The 25,152-nt window shown below is 35.9% G+C and overlaps 4 protein-coding genes across 7 annotated transcripts; 1 reads left to right on the top strand and 3 right to left on the bottom strand.

Moving 5' to 3' along the window:
• Window positions 1-3,425: 3,425 nt before the first annotated feature.
• On the bottom strand, window positions 3,426-8,438 carry LOC140986712 (uncharacterized). 2 transcript variants are annotated; one of them, XM_073455037.1, is made up of 8 exons: window positions 8,207-8,438; window positions 7,452-7,559; window positions 6,725-7,372; window positions 5,875-5,954; window positions 4,592-5,116; window positions 4,424-4,510; window positions 4,248-4,342; window positions 3,426-3,773 (listed from the first exon to the last, which is right to left on the bottom strand). In XM_073455037.1, exons 1-8 carry the CDS (start codon window positions 8,214-8,216, stop codon window positions 3,701-3,703), a joined length of 1,626 nt encoding a protein of 541 aa, XP_073311138.1. In that variant the 5' UTR covers window positions 8,217-8,438; the 3' UTR covers window positions 3,426-3,700. The 2 variants fall into 2 exon arrangements, with proteins under 2 accessions (XP_073311138.1, XP_073311139.1); XM_073455038.1 differs by lacking the exon at window positions 8,207-8,438 and adding an exon at window positions 8,114-8,138.
• A 576-nt stretch (window positions 8,439-9,014) lies between these two features.
• Window positions 9,015-11,966, bottom strand: LOC140986273 (uncharacterized protein At2g34460, chloroplastic). Its single transcript, XM_073454401.1, has 9 exons — window positions 11,597-11,966; window positions 10,858-10,970; window positions 10,649-10,702; window positions 10,443-10,527; window positions 9,939-10,044; window positions 9,750-9,836; window positions 9,562-9,659; window positions 9,361-9,470; window positions 9,015-9,153 (listed from the first exon to the last, which is right to left on the bottom strand). The coding sequence occupies exons 1-9, from the start codon at window positions 11,889-11,891 to the stop codon at window positions 9,073-9,075; spliced, it is 1,029 nt and encodes a 342-aa protein (XP_073310502.1). The 5' UTR covers window positions 11,892-11,966; the 3' UTR covers window positions 9,015-9,072.
• A 2,310-nt stretch (window positions 11,967-14,276) lies between these two features.
• On the top strand, window positions 14,277-17,534 carry LOC140986879 (uncharacterized). Of its 2 annotated transcripts, XM_073455268.1 has the most exons (7): window positions 14,277-14,407; window positions 14,534-14,650; window positions 15,217-15,675; window positions 15,778-15,917; window positions 16,089-16,209; window positions 16,841-16,981; window positions 17,241-17,534. In XM_073455268.1, exons 1-7 carry the CDS (start codon window positions 14,327-14,329, stop codon window positions 17,322-17,324), a joined length of 1,143 nt encoding a protein of 380 aa, XP_073311369.1. In that variant the 5' UTR covers window positions 14,277-14,326; the 3' UTR covers window positions 17,325-17,534. The 2 variants fall into 2 exon arrangements, with proteins under 2 accessions (XP_073311369.1, XP_073311370.1); XM_073455269.1 differs by lacking the exons at window positions 16,841-16,981; window positions 17,241-17,534 and adding an exon at window positions 16,296-16,436.
• A 790-nt stretch (window positions 17,535-18,324) lies between these two features.
• LOC140986272 (hexokinase-3-like) lies at window positions 18,325-23,298 on the bottom strand. 2 transcript variants are annotated; one of them, XM_073454399.1, is made up of 10 exons: window positions 22,628-23,298; window positions 21,085-21,235; window positions 20,812-20,994; window positions 20,237-20,311; window positions 19,756-19,911; window positions 19,551-19,649; window positions 19,334-19,461; window positions 19,170-19,251; window positions 18,769-19,093; window positions 18,325-18,551 (listed from the first exon to the last, which is right to left on the bottom strand). In XM_073454399.1, exons 1-10 carry the CDS (start codon window positions 22,897-22,899, stop codon window positions 18,541-18,543), a joined length of 1,482 nt encoding a protein of 493 aa, XP_073310500.1. In that variant the 5' UTR covers window positions 22,900-23,298; the 3' UTR covers window positions 18,325-18,540. The 2 variants fall into 2 exon arrangements, with proteins under 2 accessions (XP_073310500.1, XP_073310499.1); XM_073454398.1 differs by having other exon boundaries at window positions 18,325-19,093; window positions 22,628-23,296.
• Window positions 23,299-25,152: the final 1,854 nt, after the last annotated feature.

Below are 25,152 nucleotides of genomic sequence, written 5' to 3'. Positions count from 1 at the left end.
CTTCTGTCACAAGATGACTCGTCTAATACTCGTCTAAAATCAATAGAACAAGCATATCAATTCATTAATTGCACATATCAATGCAATAAAATAAAGTATGTGATTTAGGGAAACTCAAGTCAAACCTCACTCGAGTTGTGCAATCCCAACTCAACATTAATTTATACCTTTATCTTCTCGGTCCGACGAAGACGAAGTCTCGAATTCAACTCTGTTCATACCTAATCTTGTAATGGCAATATCAAACAGGTACAATATCAATATACAACTCAATTCAAACCTGGTCTGATCAATACTCAAATCAAGACATACTCTGATCAATGTCAATAAAGTACGATAAAATCTCAATCAATACTGAATCTGATCAATATTGATCTACTGATGTTTCGACGGCATAACAATACATTCTCGATAACTCCGTCAATCTCAACATCACAGATATAATATCAGAACTCAAAATCAATAACGGTACAACTCATAATCTCAACGATAATACACATCTGATATCGAATCTCAGTCAATTCCTTCCGAAAATCATAATAATTCCATACGGTATCTATTCTTCAGTCCGGTTTTGATTCTACGATGTTTACTATGTCAAGAACATCATATATGAATTCTATTCAATTCCATCAACATCATATGTTCAACTCATATCAAAACGCAGTAAAACTTACGTCCAATTGTAGCTCTCGTCGAGAGGATCACGGTACAGTAGTTGGATGCAAAATCTAATAAGCGAATCTTGCTAAATCGCAATTTAAACCTACGATGGAACTTGTAGGATTTCTAAGGAATTCTCTGGAAATCTTAAGAATACATCATATATAGACATATATATACATAACAAGTGGCATGCCAAAGAAACGTGGCTGATTTGCAAAATGCATGCGTCGCGCATATGCGCGCCCAAGGCCCGCGCATATGCGCCTGGCTTCCTGTCCGGCGTTTCAGCAACTCGCGCATATGCGCGCCCTCTCCTCGCGCATTTGCGCGAGACCCACTGTCTCGGCCTACAATAGTCGCGCATATGCGCGCCTCCACTCCGCGCATGTGCGCCCACCTCTCTGGACTTGCCTTACGGGAAATCACCCTCTCGCGCATATGCGCTAGTCATGTCGCGCATATGCGCGAGATGTTCTGTCTCGCACAATGCTCAGCTCATTATTCCGCGCCTGTGCACGCCTCCAGCCGCGCATGTGCGCGCAATGTTCTGTTCCGGCTTCTTGGTTACTATCTTCTTCGACAATTCCATGCTTCCTCAAGTCTTTTGCTACTCAATCCAAGTCTCGGAACGATCTTCAATAATTATATTCATTTGTCGATAATTAATCTCAAATCACCGAAATCAAATCTCGGGCCTTACACCGTGAATAATGAATACTACATAATAAAAATTCATGCAATTTAAACATGCTTGATACATAAATTACATTAGCATAAATAAATATGACGTGACTTTCCTGCATAAACATTTTCTTAAAACATGTTTCGTTTGACATAACACAAACTTAAACATTTTGCGTAGAGTTCTGCTTATTGAAATGTGACACCATAACATAATTCATTTGATCAAACTAACACCACAGCAATTGGCCGACAAGGATCACCACAACCTTTGGACTGGATATTCACTACCAATCATAAGATAAGTTGGAAAGGTCTCCGAACACGTTCTCCGGCTTCCAAACCCGTACTGTGAGGCCCGAGGCCGAAGAGGGCGGGGGTGATCGTCGGTGCCATGAGGTTGAACGGACAATGAGCGGCTCCTGACAGGCTTCTAGGCAGAGAGAACATGAATGAACCGATCTTACACCGGAAGGAGAGGGATTCCGAAACTGTTCAGGTATGTGATTGTGCAGTTGAGAAGTGCTTAAAAGATTTGATATGTACTACTCATATCAAGAAGGTGCATCTTCTTTTCGGTAGCTCATTACATAAGAACTCCAAAGTTAAGCTTACTTGACTTTGGGCAATTTTGGGATGGGTGACCACCTGTGAAGTTTCCTAATGTGCGTATGACTGAGAACATAAACACGCTGGAAAGACTCGTCTTGCTACAGTGAAGACAGTTGTCGAATCTGGGGCGTCACAAAAAGTTAATAAGATGTTATTTTTAGGACATTATCTGCATACAATGATCGACATTCATTTTTTAAGGGTTCATATAAAAAAAAACGTTATGTAAAAATAAATATAAGTAGTTGGATACACATTTGGATAATGCTTTAAGGTTATGTTTACTTGTTATGATAAGCATAGAATTATACTTAATACTATCAATATCATATTTACTAGTTTGTTATGGTCCGTACTAGCTCTTAAAATCACATTCATACTTATCTAATTTAGACTTTAAAACAACTATGATTTATCACAAATAAAAGGTGTGATAAATAATCATTTTTAACTAATACTATTTCTCACTTAATAAAATTAATTAATACCCTTTATTTCCAAAAAAATAATATATAAAGGCTCATTAAAAAATTTAACATGAATAAAAATTCATATAATTTAAAATGCTTTTTTAATACATTTCATTTCCTTTTATTCTTATTCATGGAAATTTTTTAAATTCAATTTATTTATTATATTTTTTAAAATAAAATAATACATATACCCAATATTTTCGATGAATTAAAATAATTTTATAAGTGAATTAATAATAATTTACATTTCTCAATAAAAATCACATTATCTTTTTACAAATACAAATTTAAAATAAAATTATTTATTATAAGTAGAGGGGAAAATTATAACTCGTCACATAATCATAATTTTACGTTCTTACGGACCATTAAAGATCATATGACTCCTCCAGCTTTTTGAAATCCGGTATGTATGTTCCTGCATCTCTGTTGTATATATCTTGATAAGTACCTTTATGATATGTTGTATATATGTTTTGAAATGTTTTGAAAATGGCTGCATTGTAGGAAAATGCCTCTTGAGCGAAAGGTTAACGAAGGGAAGGATAGTTCGTCCCGTATAGTGGGCGAGTTTAGTAACTTCTTGCAACAACAAGCCACAGTCCACAGCGGACAAAGTCAACAGCTCATGCACATGCAAACTCAAGCACAAGGACGGGGACAACCTCAAGGTAGAGAGCAAGCTAGACAAGAACAACACAATGAAGGGACCTACGACCAATTTGGAAGAATGAACCCACCTGAATATGTCAGTAGCGCGGACTCTATGGTGACGTTTGAATGTCATAAAATCGATCAATCAAAGTAAACATGTTATCGTTTATCTATCATTATTCCACATCCTCTAAAAGTAGTTCAATAGTCTCAATATGATTTATCCACATATGATCACATCTCACTAAATAAACGCAATCTAATAGTAAGTTGGACTCAGACCATGATCTTTATTCGTGTTTTCACATTAATTTTTAGTATTCGGACCAGAATTCCATCTGAATGAAGCGAGGGTCTTGGGATTACATTTACAGGAACTAAGAAGAAAATTCTTTCGAAACATGGTGCTCTGATTACCACAAATATTGGAAGAAACTGCCTCTGTACGACAAACATCCCATAGACACAATGCAAGGATGATACCCAAAAGCCACTACCACAAATTGATGATAATTACACACTTCTAAGTTACAATGCCGATCAACTGTACAAACTACACAAAATTCTACAAGTGCACGGAATAGGACCCGACTGTAAACAATCCACACCTCGTCCTACTCCACCGAAGAACTTGTTTCTGCATTTCCCTCATCTTCACTGAAACTAGATGGCATCTCTGCTCTGGACCTAAAGCATATGATAAGCGTCATCAGGCAAATAAAAAAAAACCTATAGAAGTACCAAATGTGTTGCCATTTAAATTCTAATAATTATCTACAACTTCTTGATCTAGCTGGTACATATAAGTCGAGCTCGAGTATGAGTGATGATTCCTTGTCAATCTGAAGGCATACTTCATTCACATTATAAATTTTTTTTAAATTATTATGATATTTGAGTTGTTCAACCATAACCTGTCTTGCCGATAAATATTTTGAAGATATGAATTGTAGCTTAGTCAGTTTCAAAATTCTAAAATTTTCAACCTTTTTGAACAACTGAAACACATAACTGTCTGAGCTCGAGTATGTTACTGCTCAAACTTAATATGGCTCGTGTGCACCCCACTACCAAGACTCGTAGATTGTTAGATGTAAGGAAGATAGAGCCAAGATCACTGGAATTCCGTAAATAATTTCAGGGAAATGCATAAGGTCAAACCTCATCACATGAGAGGTCCATGGCCGGTTATCAACTGGTAAGGATCTTTGCTGATACTGCCGGTGCAATGTTTCACTCCTCATCCTTTTGGGAGCCTGTGTTAAGAAAAGATGTTGGGAAAAAATGCTTATTGGGAAAAAGTTGAAGATTGATGTTGGCATACAAAACGAACTTACAGGCATCTTATTCTTAAAAGGTATCTTGACTTCAGCTGGCTCATAGTTTTCATTCATTATTCTCCTTTCTCCATAAAATTTGTCATCCTACATAATTGGAGTATAGAATTTCAGCACCAAAGTATATAAATGCAGTACCTGATCGAAACTTCAAAGTTAACATCGCACCTTAGTAATATGTCGGGAACCCCCTCTGTCTGATATATTGCGATAATTGTTGCCTTTAATGGCCATATAAGAAGGCTCCTTTTTGACATCTCCCAGAGATATCTTAGCACTGTGATCATTGGATTTACAAGTCCAAGTCTCTGCAGGTTCTCTTTCCACCCTTACACCACTGGATCTAGGAGTCCAAGTCTCCGCAGGTTCCCCTTCCAACTTCACACTACAAGGAAGTACATGACCATTATTCAGCAATGAACGCTTTCTCACTACTTCAACACCTTGTCTTGACCTTATTTGGCAGTCATCTCCATCATCACAACCAGTTGCATACTTGGATGAATTTTCGGGCAATTCTACCGAGAAGTTCCTCCTCGGACAATAAGCACCACTATGGGGAAGCAAAGTCTGTAGCCCAAATTTTTGCTGGAAGTTATTGTCTGGAGTATGAGACACGTTGGTCGTTTTAGCTCTATCCATGTTCGACTTATAAGAGGTTATGCCCGAGCTGTATCCAACGTCCCGAGAGGACTGAGATAAAATGAAACTATGATAAGAATCGCTGTAATATCAGGTTATAACATTAATGGATGATCTTAAAATAGATTAATCTGCTCTTCACAACTTGTTAAGAAAGCAATTACCAAAATTCTGAAGTGTGATTGGGAAGATATATCATAATTTTCAGATAAAGACTCGAGGGATTTCTCACAGAAACCCCAAAAAAAAGTTGTTTGAGACATCGACAAAAATTTCACTATAATCAAAAAGAAAAAATTCCTTCAAGACCTCATCAAAAGCCTAATTTCAATTTTTGTAGTCCTGCGGGACATTATAGTTCTTCAATAACTTGTCCATTAGCAAAACATGAACAAAATCAAACAATCAGTTCTTATCAACTTTAGGTGTATCTCACAAGAATCCAAATAGAAATATGTTTTAGTTACTCAAGAATATGGTCATCCATGACATCGACCCTTGCACCATGTTTTTTGCCTTTCCTATCATAAGCAATAGGACAATAATGCATCCATAAAGTTTAAGCTTGCAGTGGTCATAGCATATGTTAAAGATTAGATAATCTTAGGAAAAACTGAAGCAATAATTTTTAAACTCCAACACGTGCTGTATTTTAACAACTTAATAAGCCTGAAAATACTCCAAGTAATCGTTAGTTCTTTAAGAAAAAGTCACAAAATTGACTCACTATTTTAACAAATTAATAAGCCTGAAAGTACTCCAACAAGCAATAGTTAGTTCTTTAAGAAGAAGTCACAAAATTAACTCACCTTGTCAAATGTGGGGTACTGGCAGATCTTTGAAACATCAGGAGAAGCAGGAACAATAGGTTCTCCAGAGTCATAAGGTTCTGAAAAATATTCACATGAGGAAAGAGAAGTCAGAAAAAACTGTTGAGTGGCATCCTAACAGCTCAGATAAAGTGAAGAATCGCCATGTATTGTAAAAGGAATCAGGTAAATACCACAAATTGAGAACATATCATATTGCCAAGTGAGAAGTAACATGAGATGAAATGATATTCACCATAGTTCCCTAACTGCTGACAGTTGCAGTTCAGGATCAACACGTCAATAGAGTAAACTAAGACCATTATTGTTAACATTTTCCAGGCATGGGTATGGCTGATAATTGTGACAATCAAATTTCAGGAAAATGGCTAGACCAATGTCTGACAGTAGTATCTCGAAAACGAAATTAAGATTTACACAGTGAAATATAATCTCACAAGTGGCGTATAAGGAAGTTAGCGTCTGTGAGCTCCATCCAAATATTACAAATACTAATCAGATAACAGTATTTTAGAATTCCACAGTAGATAAACAATATCTATTTCTTTTAGGAAATATAACACCCTGCAAATATTTTATCTGCTAGGCATCATATGAAATCTTTAACATTAATAGTTACCAAGTCAAGAAAAAATTGAAGTTTATCATGAATCCTAAATCAGCTCTTTATATGAAATGGTTTCAGATGATTCTAAACGCACTAAAATTAAAGCAAATGACATATTTCAGGGGGTTCACAGAATAAAACACTGACATGGTTTAAAATTGCAGAGCTAAAGAAAATGATGCACATATTGACAATTTATAATTATCAACTGTTCTAACTTACCATCAACTGGATTCTGCATTGGGACCTCAAATGCACCAGGCGGAAGTGGATCAAATTCAACACCAAGTGGTGGGCCATCCTCCCGATAATGCCTCCCTAGTTGCATTTTAACAGCTGTTATGGCAGAATTCTCAACTTGACCCTTCACTTTTAAGTAACCTGATGGACCAGACCTAGCTTTTACACCCTTCACTTCCACTGGAAACTTTGGTATTAGATATCTTGAAGTTGCCAAATCCAAAGGCTTCCCATTGCGACGGGAAGACATGTTAGGTAATGAAGAACTACTTCCTGAAGTTGAATCATTCACGGGAATGTTGTTTCCCATATACTGGCTAACACATTCACGTGTGAAGTCTGCTGTGGAAATTTCTTGGAGATTTAATCTTCCACTTTCAACTTCTCTGGTATCAAAATTCCTATCATCGCCCTGTTTTGTGCTGCCACAGGAATCCTGCCGAAGTCCACTACCTCGATCCTGTATGACTCCACTTGAACGGTCTTGTCTTCCAATTACACAAGTTTCCGCATTCAACAATCTCTTGTCCTTCAACCTCCGGTGGCAAAACCACCCAGAAACTTGTTTTTCTGTCAAACCTATAGACTCTGCAAGTTGTATTTTCATGGGTTCTGAAGGATATTTATGTTCTGTGGGAAAAAAATACTTTCTTCACAATCACGTCAGAGATGCACACAGAAACAGGAAGATTTAAATGAGCAAGTTTACCAATATAAAATTTCTCCAATGCTTCGACCTGAGCATGTGTCTTGACTATCCTCTTCTTGTTCTTGTCCGGAAGGGTTTTATCATCTTCAGAATGTACCTCACATGATTCTAAGACATTGAAAAGTAAATGATAGCTATAACCCCAAAGTGATCGATCACAAGAAGCCCAAAAAATCAATGACTGCAATAGTACCAAAAACCTTTTATTTTATCACATATTACCGTCTTATAATTTATCTGGTCTTATTCATCATATGGAAATTTTTTTTTATCACATATCATCATCTTATAATTTATCTTTCTTATTCATCATTTGTTTTCCACAACAATAAAAATCACAAATAATACACCATTCTTCTGTTTAATTAAAACAAACTGATCCTCTAAGTATACATGATTCCCGATGTTAGCACCTGAATGATATCAGTCACATGAACCAAAGAAAACCAAAGAAGATCAAAGTATAAAACCTTGCAACACTAACGCAAATAATTATGTTTACAGAACATTAAAGTAAAAACCAGTTGAAGCCAAAAAGAGATAATTTTGACACAAAACAGAAACTCCAGGAACCAGAATCCAAACCAAGGTAAAAAATTAGTTCTCACAACAATGCAGCAGAAAACTTAAACACGAAAAACAAAACCTAAAATCACGAATACCCGAAAACATTCAGGCGTCTAATCCACCAAGTAAATCTAAAATCAAAAGCCAATCACGATCTAATAAAAAAAAACTACAAATAAAAAAGCTACCTTCTTCCATATTTGAGGTTCTTATGGCGCAGAAATTTCCCAACGTTTTTGTGTTTCTACGTTGTACTCCTGCTTCGCTACTGACCCATCAACGTTTCGGACCAACCCCACTTGGCGGAGAATTCAAGAAATTCTGGACAGATAAAAAAAAAAGGAATCTTTGTGGGTTTTTCATGAGACGTTCAATTGATGTATATATCCCAACAGGATTAATTAGGAAGGATTTTAAGAATAATTCACATCATTTTTTAACTTGTTTGTCGAAAAAATATATAAATTTAAAAAAAAAAACCCACCCAGAATCATATTCCTTTTTTATTATTTCTTTTGGAGTACAGATTCGTATTTCTTCTGGGTATCATTCTGTAATATTATATATGTATTTCTAATTTGATTGTGTGTTTCAACTCGTACACTACAAGCAACTGTAAATATAAATTTTGACGATCGGTTTTGTTGAATTCTCATCATATAACCCTCTTACACATGGAGATTTTCCCATTCCTGGAAAATCACTCGAAATTTGAATCAGGTTCAAAAATTTAATTTTTAAATCAAATATATTCATTAAATAAAAACTTGTAAACTAAATATATTTATTAAAGGAATCGTCACAAGAGCATCANAAAATTATAGATTTTAAATTTTTTTCAAAAATTTTGTTTAACATATTTTCAATCAATTTATATCGGATAAAAATAAAGATTATGTCATTAATTTTGATTTTGAATCCAACATTGAAGAATTATTGTAGTATATATTTATGTAAAAAAAATACCTCCTACGCAATGGGTGCCTACAGTGATGGGTGGCTGTTTATGTATAAATAAATAGTGATGTATGTACATAAAACTTATTTACAAGAATCAGACTGCATGTTTTGTTCCCTTCTCGGCAGATTTAAACAGCTTCCGCCACTTTTGTGGATCACTTCCTGGGCCTTCCCCCTGCAAATAGTATATTGATTTTGCCATTTATGATCAGATTAAACCACAGAAAGGCTCCAAGAATTGAACTTTTGGTAACTAACTTAAATCTCATATCCTCTAATGGTGCACCTTCAAATGCATTTCTTGCATCTATTTTCGGATCGTGTGGAGCCAAACAGCACAGCGTGATAGAAACTGGTTGAATATTAAATCTAAAATGCATACCTGGACAGAGTTAATTTCGTAGATCTGGCCTACTGTGAAATCTATGTCGAGCGCCTGTACGCAAGCTTCTGCAATTACTAGTCTGCTAACCTCTCCAACAAGTTTATCACCTGAGACACGATGAAAAAATTGTCAAGTAACACCAAGCAAACTCAAGCTGTCAAATTTTCTTGGATTCATTTCATTACACTCCAGCTCTACCTTGATCTATGACTACTGCACGTCGTTCCCCAGATGTAGCCTGTAGTAGAGTATTGAGATCGTAAGATGTGTAAGGTCCATCTGTTAACCGGCCCGCCCTGGTACAAGGAAAACAGATATTTAAACCAACAGAGGTACACCGAAATGTATAAAACTAAGAATAGAAGTGTGTCCAGAACTCCGAATACCTGATTATTGTGAATGGGAGGCCAGAATTTCGAACAAAATCCTCCCCCATTTTCTTGTACTTCAGGACACCAAAAAGGTTCATGATGCTATGGCATAAGACAAATACAATATTACTGAGGCATGGGCCAATATTGTAAGTAACCAATCACAGAAGGGTGTGTGCTAGAACAGATGGAAGCATGCCACACCTCCAGGGAAGTTCGTTGAACTTGGTGACTCCAATCGAAGAAACAAGAACAATTCTTTCCAATGACGAAGGCAAAGACAGCACTAGGTTTCTCACACCTTCCCAGTCTACAGAGGCAAAACATAAGTGCTTCAGATAACGCATTATCATGAAAAGTATAAGGACACGGAATAAAAAATAATGAAGGCCGATTTGAAGGAGAAATACTCCAAGTTCGAGGACATAATCATCTGTAACAGTGATACTAATGATACAAGTTTTGCCAAAATTGAAGTGTTTAACTATTTTTGAACCAACCAATTTTCCGCTTCGTGCCTTCCTTACCTAGGAGTATTATCTAAGAGTAACTCCAATGTTTAAGGACTAAAGTAAAAGGTAGTGTAAATCCTAATTCTACAGTTTAGTTTGGCCTATTCACATTCTAAGGAATACTGCAATTTAAATTTTATATGGTGGAAAATAGCACAATGAGTAAGAAATTGTAATCCATTAACGGAATTCTGACCGACTCTTTCAGGTGTATTATCTCCATCCCACCTCCTAGATGGAAAGGCTGTCGTTCCAGTGCAGCATATAACATGTGTGACGCCCTATAACACAACATTTTCCAAGATTTATTACTTACGCTGAGTGCTAGAAAACAGGTCCATTTAACATTTATTCGCAAACAAAGCAAGAATGGAGATCTAAAGCAGACAGTGATCCACGAACCTCAAACATAGAGGGAACTAAATCCTCTGGATTCCTAGTATCACCTTTCCATACCTGAAAAGTTGAGAAATTTTCGTTTAGAACAAGGACACCATGAATTTGGAAAACGATATATTTAATTTTTTGGTATGCCAAATTTGAAAGAAAACAAAACAATGAACAGCTAATATTGTCAATTAGTCCATATTTCAGATAAGAAAATAAAAAACCTGTAATATTTCCTCGTCCTGTTTGCCAAATAGTGTGGTGGCCTTCTCTGGATTTCGGAGTAAAAGGCATATCTTGATTTTCCGATTGAGAAATGATGCTACAACCAATTGTCCTATACAGGAGATATAATCAACTTAGTGCGGAATAAAAAACGAGTTTCTAAAAATAGGCTCACAAGAATGAAATTCAAAGGCCTTATTCTGAATCTTTTATCCCATAAATTGATAGGAGGAGCATTGTTTAAAGAGTTGTCTACTTGTCTTCAAACTACACCTCTCCATGAAAAGTCAACTCAAAGAGACTAGTATCGACGCATAAAGGCCTCAAATAGTAATTGGTTCCAAAAGATTCTTGATGAAATGTTGCCCATCCCCCATTAAAAAGTGATTTTGGGATTTCCTCTATTCTACAAGATAGCATGGAAATGTTCCTCGGAAGTACACGAGTCAAAGTCAAATTATTTATTTTAACAAGATAAATAGACACGCTACTACTGTTCGTCTACGAAAAATTTCATGTATACAAGGCCAGCCAGTAGGTTGCAGATTCACATGAGAACAAATTTTTTTCATTAGTAACTTTTTTTCCAAATATCAAAGCGTCGCCAGCCTAAAATAAATCAATGCTACTCATCAAAAGTATCGAGTCGGTTTCTGCATATAAACATATGTATGCACATATGCGGCTGGGTATGTGCGTGTACATGTGAAAAATGCAGAGTGGAAATAAGGAAAATACCAACGCCACCGGTGCCACCAACCACAAGAACCAGCTTAGACCTCGAGGGCTGTAAAGGGGCATCTTCAAAATCCTGAATCGAGTCTATCGCCAAAGGTTCCCCAACTTTTTCACTGGCAGCATTTGAGCACCACAGATACGATGATTCCACTTTTCTTGTTCTGTAATAACAATGGAAAGAATGAGAATTCAGGGGCAGAAGAGGGAATAAAGGGACTGGATGGGGGTATTTGGGTAGTGGCACTCTAGATATCGGAAGATCAGTGGCGGGAGCTAGTGAAAATTTGGACGCCATATGCGAGAGAGAGTAAGCTCAATGAACACCAGACGTGGTGCGTGCAGTGTGTTGAAGGCAGTGGGAGAAATGTGTGTGGTGGTGATTTAATTTTCAAAATAATAAAAATACCAAATTGATCAACAATTTTTTAAAAAATAATCTTCTTAATACAACTTGTATTACATGCTATTTTATTTACTTATTTATTGACCTTTTGGAAATAAATTTAAGGGTAAATGTCTTAAAAATTCTCAATATCAAACTTTAATCTCTATACAAAATTCTTTGTTTGAGCTTTCTAATTCATAATTATATTCATTTTTATTGTTCTTATAGCCTCACGGGCGGAGCCATGTGTTGTTCCGCGCCCGGATGACTTGTTTTTTCTCGATATTTTTTATACATAAAATTTTGACTTATTTTTCAGTAGATCGAGGACTCTATTTGTCAATATTAGCTCAATCATGATTTAGAAAGGTTAATCACAAGGTTACATCATTCACCCGATCAACCAGATCATCCAAGGACCCACGCAGGATTCCCTTTATCCAGATTCATTGGCAGGTCATCCGGGAGCCCACCCGAGCCGACCTCCCATACTTCCATACTTCATCGATCAGCGAGACGTGGCCAACCTCTCAGCTGGGTCCGAGCCGACCTCCCAGAATATATTGTTTCACCGATCGAGAAGGTCTCGGGCAACCTCCCGAGCTGAGCTTTGAAATAAATCCTGGTATTATACGAGCTCATTCCTCAAGGAGCTCCCAGAATTAATGTGTGATATTTAATCTAACTATATCAAAGATTCTGATAATCTAGAGTATAACAGATTTAGGACTTTACAAATAAAAATTTAGAGTCCTACAGATTTAGGACTCTACAAATACCAGAGTTTTAATCGTCAAAGAATTCCAGTCACATAGGGACTCTTCTCCAATAAATACTATATTTCGGTCTTTATTTATGCATTCATACCTTCACTCATTCTGAACACACACAATATTATCTATGTTTTTCTATTATCTGACTTGAGCGTCGGAGATGTTACGCCAAGACAACCTTCCGACCCCATTCTAACGTTCATGTTTGTGTTTCTAGATCCGAAGGTCTGACCCGAGCTTACAAAACGAGATCCGAACTCCCAGCTGCCATGGCGATTTTCATAAACATTAATCAACGCATGACAAAAGTTCAATTATCGACTGTCGAAACTGAAAAATGGAGATAAATTCTTAACTTGGTGGGTTTCAGCATGCATTACGAATCTATTGATGTGGGTTCATAAGAAATGCAGCTCTTGGTGGTTACGAAATTAGAGGAAATGATAAGGATTGAGGGAAAATTAAACTTACGAATTGGTAGTTGAAGACGGATTTCATGGAGTGGAAGTCGGAAGTTTGCTGTATTGGGGAGAATTGTTTTTGAAGATAAAACGTGAGTGGGAAATATTTGGTCCTTTTTGCCCAACAACTATGGGAACCCAAGGTTAATTTTTGAGGTCAGAAATGTAAAATTAAGACAGATCAAATAAATTTTTATAGAAGTAAAGATAGATGTTTTATTTTATGTACTTATTAATATTTGTAACACATCTTATCAATCTTTCTCCATATTTTTCTAAACAATTCCTATATATTTGATAAACAATTTTTCAATTTATTTAATAATCATTTAAATGTAAAAAAAACTATATTAAAAACAATTATTTGAAAAATAAATATATATCATACATAAGTAAATAAACACAATGTGCGTACTAGGATAATTGTATCACTGTTTTCTTGAAAAAAAATAAATCATTATCCATAAAATATTTATGAACTACAACAAAATAATCATAAATATTTTCAATATAAGTGTTCATAATTTTATATAAAAATTAATTAAACTTAAATAATAATTAACTATAAAAAAAACCAATATCTATTATTATTATTAAGAATCTCCATAATAGAGACAAAAATGGTGTCTTAGTCTGTTTTTTGCTCTTCTATTTTTATCCTTATTGATATCAATATTACACTTTTTTTTTATTTCAATCAACACTTTTGTTTTTAATTTTTTTTAATTACAACAATTCAAATAGCACTTTAGTGTTTCGATAATTGTCAAATTTCACTTTAATCTCTCGATAATCATAAAAAAAATCATACAAATACGTACTACGTGTGCAAAGTAACTAGTTTTAAGAACGCCGACATATGTGACATGTAAAAAGTGAAGAATATTTCAATTATTTGAATAAAACTTTTAATATTAAATTGGTGCCTTTGTTCAAGTGTAAAAAAATTAACAGTGCAAACTATCCAAATAGCTAAAATATATGGGCCCAACACACTTTGGGCAAAAACTTAAATCCTAAAAATGAGAGCATGAGCCCACAGTTTCAGCCCAACATAGACAAAAAAAGACGTTTGTCTGCAACTTCTGCAATTTACCTTCGCTGCTCTTCAATGGCGACTGAGATTAAATCGAAGCCAAACAGCCACCCCAACAAAATTAACAAGAAAAGAAAGCAATACCTCCCTCACAATGTACTATGTTTGAGTTCATCTCTTTCCCATGATAATTGTTTTTTATTTTATTCATATATTTTCAGAATTTGATTTTAAGTTGATTGTTTACTGCTTTTCTGATATATTTTTTATGGGTTTTTCCAGAAGCCAGTGAAGAAGGGCGCTCACCCTTTATGCCCAGGAGTTCAGGGTTTCTTCATAACGTGTGATGGTGGGAGGGAACACAAAGCTTCGCATGAAGCCATCAATGTTATTGACTCGGTATATTTTTTTATCGAGAAGGCAAAGTTTGAGTTCTTGTTTTTTGTTTGCTGTTTGGTGTGTTAAAGATCGAAGCTTTTTGTTGTTTCCCTGTCGATTATTGTGGTGGGTGTAAGATAATGAAGTTTTGATGATTTCAGGAGGAGTGGACGGGGTTGTTAGTTACTTGCTTTTGAAGGTTTTCATTTTCATCTAATAGGTTATGTTCTCTCCACTGCACCCTACTATTTCACTCAACATAAGCTTTAGGGACTCAGATTTTCTCCACCGTCTAGCTTAATTAATTGGTGTAGTGTGATCTTGTTCTCCATATGCTTGTTATGGATCTAGTACCTTTATCATTAAGAACTCGCAGTCTGTCTCCAAAAACATGTTAATTACCATCTCTCGAATAAAGACCCGGACCATTTGTTTGGTTTTGGATCCAGGTGTAGGAATTACATTTATCCGGATGTGTCATTTACCACTACCTGGATTTGCTTGTTGTATCTATTAGTTTTTTCTTCTCGACCTTTTCTTTGAAGTTAGTTATAGTTAGTTTTATAATTTGTTGTTTCTTGATGCAGTTCTATGAAGATGTTGTGGAGGGGCTTGAGTCACAAGTTGAGAAACTGAAACCATCGGTGAAGCCTACGAACAAAATTACCAAATTCTCATACTCTGATTCATCCGATGAAGGTAATAATGAGAATAAAGATGCAGAAGATGATGGTCAAAGGGATGTGGATGAGTTGCAGAAAAAGAATGAAGATGAACCTGTTATTGGAGTAAACATTGTTTCAAGAGACAAGACAGGACCTCAGAATGAGGACGATGTATCTTTCAATAAGAAAACACAAGAAATCGAAGAGAAGCCTGAGGATCACCTCAATCAAGAGGCTGAAGCTGTGTTGCCTCCCGTTAAGAAACTACGTGTTCGAACAGATACAGCTGAATCTGGAAATGGATCGTCTCTCAAGGTAGAAAAAAAATCTGTCGATCAGCTAATCGAAGCTGAATTAGCGGAGTTGGGTAACAAGAGCAAGGTGAGTGGAAAATGGCTGCCAGATTTTTTCTTTTTTTCTTTTTTTGTGGAAAAACATGCTTTTGCTATTGATACAATGTCTCTTCTAAAAAAAAAAAAATAGAGGCGTTTCAGCAAACTAGACCCCGGTTGTAATGGCGTTGTCTTTATACAAATGCGCAAGAGAGATGGAGATCCTGGCCCGAAAGATATCGTCCAACACATGATGACCTCTCTTGCATCCACGAGGAAACACATATCAAGGTTCGTATTATATAAGTTGCTTCCTCTTGGTGTATTGTACAAGTTGTTTCCTCTTGATTTCCCCCCCTAGGGTGAATAACGATGGGTTATTTTAGAATACCCTCTGTTTCATTCATTTATTATTTTTAACATTTGGCATGAGTGAGCTTAGAACCTGCTATCTCTTACCAGGTTTTTGTTAAGAGTACTTCCAATAGAAATCACATGCTATGCATCAGATGAAGAAATCAGAAGAGCGATCAAATCTCTAGTTGATAAGTATTTTCCGGTAGAAACTCAGACCCCACGAAAGGTAAACGTACAACCCTGTAATTTTTAGCCGTATTGTATTTTGTACCTACCGAACCATTGTGTAATCGGTGTAACCCTATGTTGCAGGGATACAAATACGTGTATTCTATCGATTACGATACGGATATGCGGATACGGAAAATTTTGAAGATATTATACGCGATACGGCTAGGATACGACAGTTATTAATAAATCTATATATATATATTAAAAATTGTATAGATATACATATTTCTATAAATATATTGTAGAAGTATATATACATATTTATGTAAATATACACAATGTACAACTTCAGAGCAGTAATTTAAAAAGAAAAAGCCAATTTTTTTACCAAAACTTATCCAAAAACGTATCGCCGTCATGTTCATGGCATATCATTGCGGTGTCCAAGACGTTTAACCGCCGCGTATCGTATCCGTGTCCGATACTTCAGGGGGAAAAAATTTAGAGGTTTCTGTGCTACATAGATATAACCAGTTCTAGATTTCATTAACGAGTGAAAATTTTAAAAGGGTAGTCATCGAGCTTGTTTAAGTTACTTATTTGAGCTCGATATATATTGTATAGTAGTTACCCTCGATCATCCGTGATAAAGCAAATCTCCATGTTAATTTCTATTTCCGCTGCAGTTTGCTGTTCTCTATGAAGCTCGTGCAAATACTGGCATTGATGGAGCGAAAATTATTGATGCAGTTGCCAAATCTGTTCCACTGCCACACAAAGTCGATCTTGGCAGCCCTGACTTGAGTATAGTGGTCCAAATTGTAAAGGTAAGAAAAACATTTTTTTCCGAGATTCAAACCAGTGTATCTCTATGCATATTCGTCTAAACCACCAAAAGAATTGTGATAAATCGCGGAGGAGACTCGAATTTGGTACTTTCCCCCATTAACTGGAGGATGGTACTGTACAAAATTAGTAGCCGTTGGCGTTTGTTTCTCTCACAATTCAAAGCAACAAAATTCATGGAGACTTGGGGATGGACTTGTTTCTAAATGTGCTGACACGCTTGTTCTTCATTTCTTTCAGACTGTATGTTTAATTGGCGTTGCCGAAAGGTACAAGGAACTGGCCAAGTACAATGTGAGGCAGCTCACGTCAGCGACAACATAGCGGCAGCCAATAATAGTCGAGCCTCAGTACTTGAACTAAATTTGGTCGTAATGATATGGCAGCTTGCATGGTTTCATGACTGGTGAAGTTGATAAAAACCGAGAAATACATGTATAGTTGATGTTACTTGTTATAATCTTGGAACAGATTTTCACGGAGAGCTTCCATTCAAACAGTTGTTTATATTGAGTTTTTTTGAAAAAAAATATATTAGAGAAATTTGATATATTTCCTAGAATAATTGAAAATAGCCAATCGTATGATAAAAATATCAGGACATTCATGTGCTCTGATATTAATATGTTCTTATTGTTCAGGTCTTGAACAGTATGTGAAAACCAAACCAATTCTGTATCGAATTGATCGGTTCCAGGTTTACTGGATTGGAAGTGTATCTCAATCCAAACAGAAATTAGATTAAGCTGGATTGAAAGATGTATGAAATCAATCATAAACTAGTTTCAATACCCGATAAAAATGGACCGGAATAAAATGGTTTCAGATTCATTTTGAAGCAGACCAATCTGATTCACTGACTACGGTTGGTGTTGAATTTGATTCAACTTAGAACAAATTATATCAGTTCCGGATTGAACCGGGTTAAACCGGATCAAATTCGGATTGGTTTTGCATTGAATTTCCGGATCAATTCAAACCGTTAATCATGCTCAGTTTTGATCCATATTATTCAATCTTTAATCCGCGAGTCATCTAATTTTCAATTTCAATTTAAAACTGGATAAAATCTTTGATTGTTTTTGGCTTTTGAATCGATTGTTGGGTTTTAGATGTATCATGAAGGCCGTTGCTCTGCTTGATTGTATAACACTCACAGGAACAATCGACAAAATCCAATGGCCATCAAAGCAAGTACAGGGAAATAATATGATTGCTTTATATGTCGACTAACCAACCTGAAATGTCCGTGGTAAGTTGTTTGTCACAGCATACCAAAAAAAAAAAAATTAAAATTACAATCTGTGTGGGAAAAAAAATTAATATAAATGAATAAATAGAATTGAATTCAATATTTCAGACTCGGTTACACCATCTATCTAGTTTTGTAGCCTATGAGATCAACCTAGTATATATCATGACACATACACTACAAACTATACACCATAAGTTTATGATTCCCAGAAGTATCAAGGGGCTATACACATTTCGAATCGCCCCTAATACTTGGTGTTATATCTTCAATAACACGGCTGGATTGTCACCACATATCTCGCAAATCAAAATCTTGATTGAAACATGAAAACGTATCACAAAATATGCGGCGAGCTTTCCAAAGTGAAAGGGGAGATCCAACACACTAAATATACCAGGAGATGAGGTCCAGAGCTGTACATGTATGCATATATATCTATACATATATATAGCAACTACAGTACGGTATCCATAACAGAGGACGCTGATGCAGCTAAAAGGGCAGCACCAATACCTGATCCATCTTCAGTCACTTTAATTATGACATATGGAGCAACATCCTCACCTAGTATTTGTGCCATTGCTTCGTTTAAATACTCTCTGAACAATGTATAGTTCGTATATAAACCCCCCTCAATCGCCACCACCGTTCTTTTTATCTTGATTTGGCTTCCCACTTTGGGTCTGCCTTTCCCACTGGCGACTCCACCACTCCCATCGCGGCCGATCTTTTTCAGTATCCCCACAATTCCTGCAGCCGCCAATCTGGCTGCTCTGCAGGTCACTATATCGCATACCTTTACAATAAGCTTGCGAATATTAAGGGGAACATCAGGGATCTGAAAGGCAAAGCAATTGGGATCTTTTCAGTAAGATGCAAATAAAATGAGAATAAAGAGTGGGTAGGTGTTCAACCTCCAAGACATCTTTTAAGACTCTGGCTACCTCCCTTAAGTCAGGGGATTCATCCTCGTGCATGGCAGCCATTAATGGAGTCCTGGAATAGTTTTAAGGAGTGGATAAAAGAATAGATATGAAACACATAAACTATAGTACCAGGTTAAGAATGAGATTATTACCTCAAGATGAAGGGCACATGTAATTTGGAAGAATGGGGTCCAAAAACATCCAACTCCTGAGACATCCGTAGAATCACTCTGCGTACGATATCTCCTAGATACATTCCTGATATCATTTTCTCAAAACCCTATACCATAACATATTTTTCATTGATCAGTCGCCAGCTTGAATTATTGAGCAAAAAGTTGCTTCTTAACTGTTGAATTAAGATCTCACCTGATCTTTTGGGTTAGGACTCTCAACGTCCAAGTCAATGTCGTATGATGTTCTAGGCAAATGTGACGACCAAAAATTACCCCATTCCACGTTTACCACCTAATAACATTTCAGAAATGTTAAAAATTAATGACATTAGAAAACGAAAGCAAATATGTATTATATAAAACATGCAAAATACTTAATCGACACTTGGAAAGTCTACCATGTCTCTTGAAGTCGTAAGAAGGCCTTGACACTTAATTATGGCATCTGCTCTTTCCAAATAACAGGCATTGGTACCTGTCCCAATAATTACAGCGACCAATGTGTCCTCATCGTGATAATGACCCAAAGCCAAGGTCCCTACAGTATCATTTATCTGCTTACACAATAAGAAACATTGATTAATATATCTTAGATGAGCACGAACTGATATGAACATGATCATTCATCTAATTATTATAAACCCGCATAAATATATGATGTCGATGTTGAAGACTAAAGCAAAAAAGAAAAAGAAAAAAGCAATTCATTTACCTTAGCTAAAAACCAATACCAATTAGAGAAAATAATTAGATTATCTCCTTTACATTACACGTGAAATGCAAAACTAATAGAAATAAAACTTCAGCAGTCCATCATATAAATGAGAATAAACACTGTATGAGGCTATCAAGTCTGTTAGGATAGAATAAAGTACTTACAAGTGCAGTCACTTGAATATCCAGGCCTTTCCGAGACAATGCTTGTTGTAGGCACTGAGAAACATCTCTTCCAACCTAAAAGTAAACATGGAACCCACACAAAGTTATAATTCAACAGATCTCCATTCATATTGATGAATTTAAGGCAAAAATGTAGTTACTTTAATTTAATATAAGAAAAATGGCTTTCGTTACAAACTAGCTTGACTGAAAGATTTAAACCAAAAATGACAACAGTTTGTAGGAGTAATGTAAATTTGAAGAAGGTATAATTGCGACCAATTATGTGGCAAGAAGTCATTCGCTTTCAGAAATCCCTTGATTTCTTGAAATCTATTGTCATGATGTACTAAGGCGTGTTGGACGAGGAAAAAAAGGAAAAGCAAAGTCAACATTTAAGGGGACAAGTGAAGTACTGAAATAAATGACATTTTAGCACATATTTTATAATAACTGGTAACTTTAGAAAATCCACCCCCCCACCCCGGGTCCGGAAAAACCTAAGCTACTTGTTATCCTTCCACTCATTAAGGAAGACAACTAGAACCAACACAAAGCAAACATCTTCAACTAACCGTGTCTTCTATAGCGAATCCTTTCGTCCATTTGATTAGAAGTCCTGATGAAAAAGAAATTTGTTTCACCGGAAACGAAAATGTGAAGCCCAGTTCCCTCTTTCCCATTCTTGAAAGCTCGGAAACATTATCTCCCTTTTCAACAAAAACCTTCAATGATGTGGCTATGAAATCAAAAAGCTCCTGGTAGAGGAAACCACAATGAAGAAAGAACGTATGTGTCTCAATTCTTACAAATTATCATGAACATAAAAAATGCCTAAACTTTCCTACCTCACTTGTGCCAGTCATCAAAGGCTCAGGAATGGGTTGTCGATCTACGTCATGTCCAATAATAGCAGACCGTTGGCCGCCTAGCTGAACCCGCAATACTCGAAAGTTGGTACCACCAAGATGCAGAGCATAAAAGGTTCCTTTCTCATTCCTGGAGAAATAATGTAAGGTCGAACTTAACAAGCAACAGTAAACTTAAGAAAACAAAAGGAGTTTAAATTCCAAAAGGCTTTCTAATTTTATCCATAATGAAAAAGATTGAATACACAATTAGGACACTAAAAGAGAATAGTTTATATTGCTGAAAATTTTAGCTGTTAACTTGTGACATGCATGTTTAAGCACTGTGAGACTTAGCATTAACAAATAGTCGTTTGACACATTGCAAAAAATAAAATGAAAATTATTTTTGTTATTTCATCAGAATTAGGGGGAATAAGAACAAACAAGCAACAAAGACATACACAAAAAAACGGTAACAAAATTTACCTTATAAATGAAGAGAGAGAACAAAAATAATGATCAACTGCAATAGAATTGAAGAAATCTGAAAACAGAAACTATTTAACCATAGCGCCCACTGTTTTCAACTGACATAACCAATAGTTTAGTCAGGCAACAAAAAGAATTTCAAAGCAACTCCACAAAGCATTTAAAAATTAAAAAATTACCCCTAAAGAAGGCCTTCTTAAAGCAAGCCGAAACAAATTAGATTAATATCAATGATGTAACAACAATAATATATAATTATAAGTTATAACCAACCATATCAATTCTTTCAGCACTTTATATTATCAACGCTTTCCCTTTGGAAGTAATAAAGAACACAATAGATTTGAAACAAGATTATTCCAAAGTTACAAAAAAGGAAATACAGCATTTGTTAACTAGGAAATCTTAAATTAGATTAATTAATGGGTGTTGTTAATTGTTATCCCAAAATAACACAGCAGAACCTAATACACAATCCTATCGAACACCATCGAAATAATAAGCTTGTCTGCGAACAAAAATGGGGAGTAAATACAGCAATCAAAAAATTCAACATGACAAAATTATCGTCAAACATCTAAAAACGTTAAAAATGACGATAAATGATAAATAAAACACTATTAAAACCAATGAAATTATAAACCAAAAACAAAGAGAGAGAGAACAACAAAGAATAGTGCATAGGCAAAACCAGCGCAATCAAGCATATTCCTAATGAGGAAAGAAAAAATGACTTGGTGAAAGCAACAATTCACATCCCATTCTTGAAGAAAAAAAACCAAATTGATACCAACATTGGAACAGACAGAAAGAAGAATACATAATCAAGCATTAGCCCAAACACATAAAAATTCGATAACATCACTAACAATTACTCAAAATTACAGCAACACGGAAACAAGAAAATTCGAAAACTTTCACACCATTTAAACGAATAAAATCAGTGCCACACACAAAAAATAAATAAATAAACACAAGCAACAGCATATTCGAGCAGCAAAACATGATGAAACCAATGAACCAATGAAGAAAGATGTGTTGAAGGGTTTACCCGGTGGGAAGTTCATGAACGTAAGTGAGAAGCATCTTGAGCTTCGAACCTCCCTCGGAAGCAAGCCCTGCGTGCATCTCAACCGCCATTGCATCAACAACCTGGCGCAGCCTCAACACCGGGGTAGCGCAGCCCTCCTCCAGCTCCTCCACCACCCTCATAACCCTCCGCCATCCCATCTTCCTCCTCACCCTCCTCCCCACCATCACCGCCGCCACTAAACACGCAGCCACTGCACAACCCGCCGCCAACCCCAACCCCACTTTCCCCATTAAAAAAACGAAAAAAAAACTCCCCCTTTCCGCTTCTCAGTCACTCCAAAGAAAAGCAATCAATCCACCATCGTTACAACAAACCTCAATCAACCAATATCAGTGATCAATACACGACATCATCCCGCAAGAATCGGGTCCAATTAAAGGGCTCGCGGAACGGGCGTCGCCTGAATATTTTTTTCGATATACAACGATTCTTGCCCACTTCTTTTTCCCCCTTCAATGGCGAGACGGAGAAGAGTTGTTCGCTCACTGCTCTCCGAGGGAAAAAGTTTATTGGAATTAAGAGATTGTTTAGGAGTGTGCTGTGGAAAGCGAACTTCGCAATTTATACTGCGATCCGAAAGGACGGATTTGCCCTTGTACAATACCGAAATGCCTGATTTGTTAGCTTTCTCGTTATAGCGAGGGGATCATGGGTTTGACTGCTTGGAACGCCTTCGGGTGTGTAAAATTACATTTTTGCCACTGTGGGGTTTACAAAACAAAACAATGACATAAATGTAGACTAAGTTGTGTGTGTTGATTTTGAGTTGGACAATAAATAGAAAAATTAATTTATAGGGGAAAAAGAAACCTAAATATATATAGATCTAATTCTTTTTTTAAAACTCTAGCCAACTATATTTTTTTATAAAAAATTATATCTTTTCAAGTGTATATAATTATTTTTTAAGAAAATGATCTCGTGTAATTCAGTTGACCAGGATTATTTTATAAATTTAGATTATTATTTTCTAATTATGGTTTTCCCACTCAAAATCAACACACAAACATAGTCTACATATATGTTATTATTATTAGTCTACTTATTATTTATATATATATATGTGNAATAATAACATATATGTAGACTAAGTTGTATGTGTTGATTTTGAGTGGGACAATAATTAGAAAATAATGATTTTTAGGAGAAAATAATAATTTTTTAGTGGAAAAAACCTAAATTTATAAAATGATCCTGTTATATTTAGGGGTTTTCTCCCTAAAAAAATTCATATTTTCTAATTATTGTCCCACTCAAAATCAATACGTACAACTTAGTCTACATATATGTTATTATTATTAGTCTATATATATTTTTTATANGGGGGGGCGGGCAGGATTTTGGAGTTTGATTTGAAAAGGTGGTAGTTTAATTCGACGTTTTAATGATGATGATGGGGACATTTTCTTAATGATGGGAAAAATGAAAGGCATGAGACAAGCTTTTGTCTTATGATTTGGATTCTTTATGTTCGCCGATACCATCCAAACTTGTTAAATAACTCGTTAGTATTTTTAAAATATTTGACACCTTTATGTTGAAAAAATAGGTGTAATTTGATTATTTTAAAATCAAAAACCAAAAAGTGCACTTTTCTCCTTGATGTTGTGTTTGGAACAAAGAATTTGAAATCCATGATTTTTTTTTATTTTTATTTTTGAATTTGATGTTACTAATAATTTCACAACCTTCTAGTTGCTGGAACGTACTATAGAGCTAAGAAACTACCGACCCGAGCATTCCAGAATGAGTTAACGAGCCTACTATTCACACCTAGAGTACGGTCTGGTGAGCAAAAATGATCAAACCCTGATAGCTGGTGCGGAGGGAGCCGAGCAGAGCCTAACCAATTAGGTGCAAGCCGAGCTGAATCTACAAGAACTAACAAATATTAGAAGGCACCATAAGTGTTTTTGGCTTAGCTTCTTCAATACTTAAGTCAGTCGTGAAAGCAAATTTAAGTGTACGAGAAACGTAGTTTTTGTTTAAGTAATGTGTGAATGTGTAAAACTATGAAGAATACCTGATATTTATAGAGTTATCAAGAGCTGCCTACATCACCGCTTCGGGTTGAGAGGCCCACATATGGCCTTCAAGCGTCCTTCTTGCAAAACCCATCAAGTCCATTATCCCCAAGTCTGATGCAGCACTTCATCTCGAATTCCAATCTAAAAATAGTGTGGCTGACATCCAACAAGGAGCTTGATGAATAGATAGCTCTCGGCTTCTACCTGGTAATCCCTCTCTCATTCATGTGTAAGTTTAGAGCATAATTTTGTTTATGACCTTGTTTACAGTGCAGGCCTTGCTCAACGTCGAGGAGCGTACTCAACGAGCTGCTAAAGCCCGGGTTTGAGTCCAATCCTACCAAAGGGATATGGATGACTTATTGTAACGCCCGAAAATCAGTTCACGTAGATCGCATGCATGAAAATTATTAAATTGCTAATATATTTTAATTAAATGATTTTTGATGTATGAAT

This window comes from Primulina huaijiensis, chromosome 10, assembly GCF_012295235.1.
Source record: "Primulina huaijiensis isolate GDHJ02 chromosome 10, ASM1229523v2, whole genome shotgun sequence".
Lineage (NCBI taxonomy): Eukaryota > Viridiplantae > Streptophyta > Magnoliopsida > Lamiales > Gesneriaceae > Primulina > Primulina huaijiensis.
This window is presented reverse-complemented; position numbering and strand designations above follow the sequence as displayed.